At 45.7% G+C, this 7801-nt stretch overlaps 3 protein-coding genes across 3 annotated transcripts in view; 1 reads left to right on the plus strand and 2 right to left on the minus strand.

Moving 5' to 3' along the window:
• LOC309549119 (uncharacterized protein) overlaps positions 1–7801 on the minus strand; it is a 2919967-nt gene that overhangs the window by 1633588 nt on the left and 1278578 nt on the right. The gene's annotated exons all lie outside the window — the stretch shown is intronic.
• The window catches only part of LOC309549117 (uncharacterized protein), a 4285597-nt gene that overhangs the window by 1522927 nt on the left and 2754869 nt on the right, over positions 1–7801 (plus strand).
• Positions 1366–7801, minus strand: part of LOC309548666 (uncharacterized protein) — a gene marked incomplete at its 3' end in the record, with an annotated part of 135602 nt that continues 129166 nt past the window's right edge. Inside the window, exons 2-3 of the mRNA XM_082248629.1 lie at positions 3848–3992; positions 1366–2438 (exon numbers count right to left, since the gene is read on the minus strand). Of these exons, the coding sequence (XP_082104755.1) occupies positions 1366–2438; positions 3848–3911 (1137 nt within the window). The 5' untranslated portion in view covers positions 3912–3992. The remainder of the gene's footprint in view (positions 2439–3847; positions 3993–7801) is intronic.

The following is a 7801-nucleotide window of genomic DNA, read 5'->3' on the forward strand; positions in this document are numbered from 1 at the left end:
CATTCATCTATCAGTGGGGAAGCCCGCTGACAGCTGATGAGTCATGGTTGGTAAGGATGCAGGCGGGCGGCCGGCTTCCCGGCTTGCTGCTTAACAACCAGCTATTTCTTCACACAGAATTTGCATCGGTCGATCGTTTTTTTTTGACTGATCCGAACTCGAATCGCTCCGAAAAGTTGGAATTTGTTAGAAAATGAATAAACAAAACAAATTTTAACAGATTTCAACAAAATTTATTACAATTTCATTTGGAGATTTGGATACATCCGAATCTAGGAATACCCAAAAATGTGTCAGAATTTGTATTCGCACCGAAACAAATTTCATGTGTCTAACACTTAATGGCCACCCACTAACAGCTGGGCTCACAGCCAATGCAAATGGCCGCCGATAGCAGGGCCCACTCACCAGGCATGGATCCTCTACATCAGTGTTTCTCAACTCCGGTCCTCAGGGCACACTAACAGGCCAGATTTTAGTTATTACCTTGGGGAGATGCAGACTAGAATACTGCAATCACTGATCAGCAAACGATATCACCTCTGATGTATTTCAGTTTTCCTTCAAACCTGGCCTGTTAGTGTGCCCTGAGGACCGGAGTTGAGAACCACTGCTCTACATATGTGTGCCATAACACCACCCCGCTGATAGCTGGGGACTCAATGACCACTCAGGACATCCTGGAAGACTTCTGGATACCAAAGGAAGCTCCTGACATCCCGCACAGCTGCCCAGCACCAGACCCGCTCACCAATACTTCCAATAGGTAGGAAAACCTCATACAAAAATGGTCCTATAAGTGAGGAGGACAAAAAAGGAACGCAGCCAATGGCTTATCCTAAACATTTATGGGGGTGGGGGTCTTATGGGGGGAGGAACGAGGGCAGGGCTACCCAAACGTATGCTGACATTGACATCTGTCAGGAAAGCACATTATGGCCACTAGATGGAACTGACCATTATAGGAAATCCCATTTCACCATGACTGGGGGAATGCGGGTCACATTTCATCAATACATTTATAACAACCAGATCTGTAAATGTTGGTGAAATCTTCCCGCACAAAATGTACTCAGCCAATGAAAGGTAAGGACTCCATTTTTATTTTTCTCCTGCTATCAATGGCCAACACAGGACAACACTTCATCCATGTCTTTGGTGATTTCTGATCTCATGAAGTGTTTCTTTCATGATGGAGATCAGCCATGGAGTATATCTGAGGTGTATATCAGGGTGTGCTTCTTCCCCAAATGTCCACCAACATTCATATAGAAGACATTTTCCGCACTCAAGGCACTAATACACCTCCAGGGTTGTGTGGGACCCCTGATGTACAGGAAGACAGGACTTCAGTGAACAATTCCCTCACTCAGGACAGGAATACGGTTTCTCCCCCATGTGCAATCTCTGATGTGTGGAAAAACTGGACTTCTGTGCAAAACATTTCCCACACTCAGGACAGGAATACGGTTTCTCACCAGTGTGCGATCTCTGATGTTTTAAAAGATGAGACTTCTGTGTAAAACATTTCCCGCACTCAGAACAGGAATACGGCTTCTCACCCGTGTGAGATCTCTGATGCTTGGAAAGAGTGGACTTCTCTGAAAAAAAATTCCTGCACTCAGGACAGGAATACGGCTTCTCACCAGTGTGCAACCTCTGATGTTTGGAAAGAGCGGATGTCTGTGTAAAACATTTCCCACACTCAGGACAGGAATACGGCCTCTCACCAGTGTGCGATCTCTGATGTGTGGAAAGATGGGAGTTGTCCGAAAAACATTTCCCGCACTCAGGACAGGAATACGGCTTCTCACCAGTGTGCAATCTCTGATGTGTGGAAAGAGTGAACTTCCGTGAAAAACATTTCCCGCACTCAGGACAGCAATACGGCTTCTCACCAGTGTGCGATCTCTGATGTGTGGAAAGAGCAGACTTGAATGAGAAACATTTCCCACACTGAGGACAGGAATACGGCTTCTCACTGGTGTGAGATCTTTTATGCACATTAAGATTGCCTTTCAAACGGAATCTCTTCACGCACTCAGAACAGGAGAACCTCTTATCTGTTGTCAGGACGGCACCGTCCCTCACAGTCTGAGGTTCCTCAGGATAAGAGGAATACGATGGTCCGGCACTGTCCCTCACAGTCTGAGGTTCCTCAGGATAAGAGGAATACGATGGTCCCGCACTGTCCCTCACAGTCTGAGGTTCCTCAGGATAAGAGGAATACGATGGTCCGGCACTGTCCCTCACAGTCTGAGGTTCCTCAGGATAAGAGGAATACGATGGTCCATCTACACTGTATGGTGCCGGATGGACATTTGAGGTCGCCGGGTTTTCTCCTGGACTATACTGTGTGATGTCCTCATCTTCTACTTTACAGTCTGGAGACAAAGTGAAACAATCCTCTGAGGTTTTCCTCATCTCCCGTCCATGTACTAAAATAGAAATACAAACATTATTACTTGACATCCGCAGATTGGTTCCCCTAAACCAGGACTCCGTCCACATCAGGCAGCTTTGTCTCTGAGGATCTTACAATTCCCCCCTCAAGGTGACTAGTAAATGGGTCCTCTGATCTCCTACCAGTTCATTTCTTTATTCATGGACCTTAGTCAGAGAGTGAGGAAACAACGGGAACTGTCTTTTATAGGAGTGACAGTGATGAGGGGATTATAGTCCCCTCCCCCTCTATCACTAATTGCCATCTTCCCAACACAAGAAGTCCCGCAATACCTTATTTAGTCCATGATTTAGTCATGAATAACAGCGGGACTGAACCCCACCAGAGGTCAGAGAGTTAGGATGGGGGGAGAAAAACCAAGATGAAGACTGGATTGATCCTGAAGACCATATATATCTCTGGGGAAGTCCAATCAGGATGCAACGCATCAGATGGGAGTGGTTTGAGGACATCATCACGTTAGGCGGAGTGCCCTCAAGTCACACTGAGACTGATGCTTGGGGAATCTGCAGTGATTGTGTGTATTCAATGCTGGATTGCTTTTTTAACCTTGTGAGTGCTTTTCTTATCCATGTAATAAATATAACAGTGAGCACTATGGAGTCTCTTTATCTCTAGTAGCAGGAGCTGGCTACCTAAAGAGGAGGCTCCGCCTACATGTACCTGAAGGTGTGTCATTTCATGCTGGGTGTGTCCTCTTTGTATGGAGCAATGGGGTCTGAAGAGGTGAGAGTACACCTGGAATTGCAGAGTGGGGCACTGTCAGTTTATTCTCCGTGACACCAGAAGGGTGGATTTGTGGCTCATTCATGTTTACTGTGGATTGTAAAACTGTTTGCGACTGTTCACCAGTGTGCGTGTCTTTTCATGTCTTTTCTTCAAGTTTTTGTGTGTTTGTGTGTAACAGTGTGTATATTGTATAGATAGAATATACACGGCTCAAAAAAATGACAGGAACTCAGTGACTTGGGTGTGAGACTATACAGACATATCCCTCCACCCGGCACAGCCAGCAAATAACAGAGCAAGTAACCCCGGAAGAATTATTCTGTCAGAGATCTTGCTAGACCTGGGCATGGGGCAGAAGACCCAAGGTACATACCCCAGGTGTCTAGGCTGAGCAACGTCTATGGTGAACATCAACATTTTACTGCCAGCTGAACCCCAGAATCTCCATAAATCCAGTCTAGAGACATAAATTGTGTCTGCAGCACAGAGAAGGAAGATTATCCGAGAGAAATACAGGAATACAGGATGGGGAACAAAGCTCAGGAAAGTGACCAGGGGATTACAGGCTAATATCACCCAGTCCCCCCCCCCCCTACTCTGGACCAATCAGTGAGCAGTATGGGTGGAGGAATGTTTTTAGTGTTAATGACCCACCTGTGCTGATCTCTGTAGGAGTGTCCTCCTCTATAAATGTCCCCATTATTCCATCCTCCTCCATAGACTGCTGATCATCCCTCACATACCGCTCTTCTTCTTCTTCTGCTTTAACCTCAAATTCTATATCGATTGGATCTCCACTCTAAACCAAGAAAATGAGAGAGAATATCATCTGGAAGATATAAGCTTACATAAAAAAACACACACATCCCCTCCACAAGTCCATTTTCTAGATACTCCATCCCACCAACCTTGTAGCATTGAGGGATGGTGTGACCTTCCTGTGTGGAATCCCTGGAATACAGAGGACGGGGACATCTCTCTGGTGGGTTCCTGTAGCTGGATGACTCCACCATGGTGTCCTGGTACAGATCTTTGTGTACTTCCTCTATGACCCCATCCTCATCCTCCTCCTCTATTATTTCATCTTTAACCTCAAGTTTAGAATCTCTCAGGTTTCCACTCTGAATATATGATAAAAATGACATCAATGGTAACAATGCAGATAATGTACAGATCCTAATGATACTATCAGTGATTGTTCCTCATCTACCTGATGATGGTGAGGGATGGTGTGACCTTCCTGTGTGGAATCCCGAGAATACAGAGGACGGGGACATCTCTCTGGTGGGTTCCCATTACTGGAATCATCTGTAGGAAACACACACACACACTGTTGGGGACCATAAACCAGGTGAAGACAGAAAGTACAGTTAAAAAAAAAAAAATCACACCTTTAATGAAATAGAAAAAAATAACAGTTCAGGAATGCAGTCAAAAACAGAAGCCGGGATTTGGATGCCAGAGAAGGTAATCAGAGGAGCCGGGGTCAAGAAACCAGAAGTCAGCATAGTCGGAAGCAAAAATCAGGAACAGGAATATGAAGAGAAGTCAGTCAGGGCAAGTAACACACAGGAACACACTGCAGATCATAGACCAAGCAAGGGCAAGGAGGAAATGAGCTCAGCTGCTTCAAAAGCAAAAAAGGGGCTGGCTGTAGGCTGGACTAATGAGGCAGGAAATGGTAACCAGGTGAGTCATTGTGGTGACAAGCGGCTGGTAGTTACCCAACAGCTAAGCAGCTTTTAAACACTGAAAGAAAAGAGCAGCTCGCTAACTATCAGGAGCCCAGAAATAAACAGGGTATATGGTAATCCGTAATGGGCCTCAGAGGTGCCGAAGCAAATAATATATCTAGTTACACAATTGTGTATGATAACACAATTTGAGGGCTAGAGAAAAAGCATAGAGTAACCGTTGGGTGGGTATACAGATTCGAAAAAATAAAAATTGTGGGGGTGGCCCGAAATGGAGCACTCCCACGGAGAACCAACTAAGGATACTCGAGCAAAAAATATAGTGTAAAAAATTTAAATTTTATTTAGGCACTTATGCCTGTAGAAAATACGAAAATAGGACTCAATACAAGGCAATGGAGGAACACACTGCTTAGACACTGTTAAAAAACATACAATAAAAGGTGGCATGAAACACATGTAAAGAATGGGACTGGAGCATGTCAATAATTGAATGAGAAAAAAAACAATGGATTATCTGGAATTGCAGATACACCTAAGGTGAATTGGAAAATAACAACCAGATAGTGGTTTAAATAACTCATGTATGACCTAACATACCACCAGACATGTATCGAACATATGGTCGGTACACTTGCCAGGTGGTGTGTAATGACCTCTATGGATGCATCCGATAGCACAATGAATAAGCGTACTCCTGTGTAAAGTAATGAGAATAGATAGCTCACTTGTACTTAATAAACCTCACAGCGTATCCATATAGGTGTATGCATGAGGCACAAAAAAATCGTGCAGTCCTCTCAAAGGGAAGGTGTAAGCTTCAACTGCAAAAAAGGACAGAGGATATGTCACAGGGAGTTGATGGAGGAGTGTGCTAGTCGGCTGCTGGAGTCCAGTAAAGCTCCGGATCCGCTGCTGCATGTACCGATGAAGTGAAGATGTCCTCATACAGAAAACTGAGGTACAACCAACATGGGGAATGTTCCACTGGTATAACAGTAAAGGCAGCTTTACCTGCAGATGTTGTGAGGGTATGCGGTCCGGCTGTGCTCTAAGCGGGATCCATGGAGGTATGAAGCTCCGTCCCAGTCCTGTTATGCTGTGCAGTCCGGTCCGCTGTCTTCTTCGGAGCGGCGTTCAACCCGGTTATCGGCTACCACGGCATAGAGGATCCAGTTGCTTCCTGGTATGAGTGAAGGACGTCACTTCCGGTAGGTACGATCCGCCGGGTGCCTGGTAAGGGGAACAGCCGCTGACAGTGACCAAAGAGATGGCAGGCAATATGGACTATACTGCACAGGGGGACACAGTGTAGGATGCCACAACGCCAACGCTATCAGGAGCCCAGCCCTGACAGTACCCTCTTCCCCAACAATCCCTCCCTCTTGGGGGAGCACAAGACTTGAGGGGAAAATGTGTATGGAAAGCCTGGAACAGGGCCGGAGCATTTATGTCCGAGGATTAGACCCAAGAGCGTCCCCCTGGACTGTAACCCCTCTGAACTGGATAGCGTATGTGTCCACTAAACCTAGGGGAGTTAATGATAGATTGAATATCATATTCCACATGGTTGTCAACCTTAAGCGGGCGAAGGTGTAGTACTGAGGTGGTATAGCAAAAACACGCAAGGAAACATGGAATACATTGTAAATACGAACGTTGGAAGGAAGATCTAATGTGTAGGCCACTGGGTTAACCTTACCCTCTCCCCAACTTAGTAGGAGGATGCAGGTAGGCGTCGGTGGTCAGCATGGTTTGTACCTCTCTCTGGAGTGTTGCAAAGATTCTTGGACCTGCACCTAAGTGGAACAGAGTTCCTGAAGATGTTGCTCTAACGCAGAAATGCCTTGCGGAACAGATGTATCAGGCAACATAGATGGCTGGAACTCATAGTTCACCATAAACTGAGATAATCAGGAGGCGGCATTGATGGTGCTATTGTGAGCAAACTCCACCCAAGGTAACAGGTCCTACCAGTTGTTATGGTGGTCAGAAATATAGCAACGCAAGAGCTGCTTCAAGGCTTGGTCGGCCCATTCTGCAGCCCCATTGGACTGTGGGTGATATGCAGAGGAAAAGGAAAGCGGAACTCCCAACTGTGCACAAAAGGCTCCCCAAAACTTGGACACCAACTGGCTAGCTCTGTCCGAGATGATAACTTTAGGTAACCCATGTAACTGAAAGAACTCTCCAGTGAAAATGGATGCCAGTTCCTTGGACACAGGCAACTTCTTTAGAGGAATGCAATGTGAAATTTTGAAAAATGGTCAACCACCATAAGAATAACTGTGTTGCTATGGGAGTTGTGTAAATCCATAATAAAATCAATAGACAAGTGGATCCAAGGCCTCTCTGCACTGTGTATAGGTTGAAGGAGGCTCACTGGAAGGTGTCGTGGTGTTTTATTCTGAGCACACACAGGACAAGCGGCTACAAAGCTGGTTTCATGAGCACGGAGACTAGGCCACCAGCATTGTTGAGACATAGGCCATATGTCTTAACAATATGTCCATACGCCGTTTATTTTTTCCTGGGTGCCCAGCTGCCTTAGGTGAATGGTAGGTGTGAAGTAAAATGGTGCGGAGATTCTCGGGTACAAAGCAGCGGTCATGAGGTTTTCCAGGAGGAGAATGGATCTGAGAGGGCATCATTCTCTCACCCAAAGGTGAAGCGAGACTAGAAAAAAATAGCCAAAATGCAGTCCGAAGGTATCACAGGAGTGGGAACAGACTCCATTTTGGAAGAGGAGGAAAACTGCGGCAATAAGGCATCTGCTCTTATATTCTTTGTATCAGGTATGAATGAGACTATGTAATTGAAGCTTGACAGAAAAACGTCCCACTGAGCCCTTCCAGGAGATAAACATCTAGTCTCAGACAAGAATGAAAGATTCTTATGGTCAGTCAAAATGAGG

This window comes from Pelophylax lessonae (assembly GCF_965119305.1).
Source record: "Pelophylax lessonae genome assembly, chromosome: 3".
In the NCBI taxonomy this organism is placed as follows: Eukaryota; Metazoa; Chordata; class Amphibia; order Anura; family Ranidae; genus Pelophylax; species Pelophylax lessonae.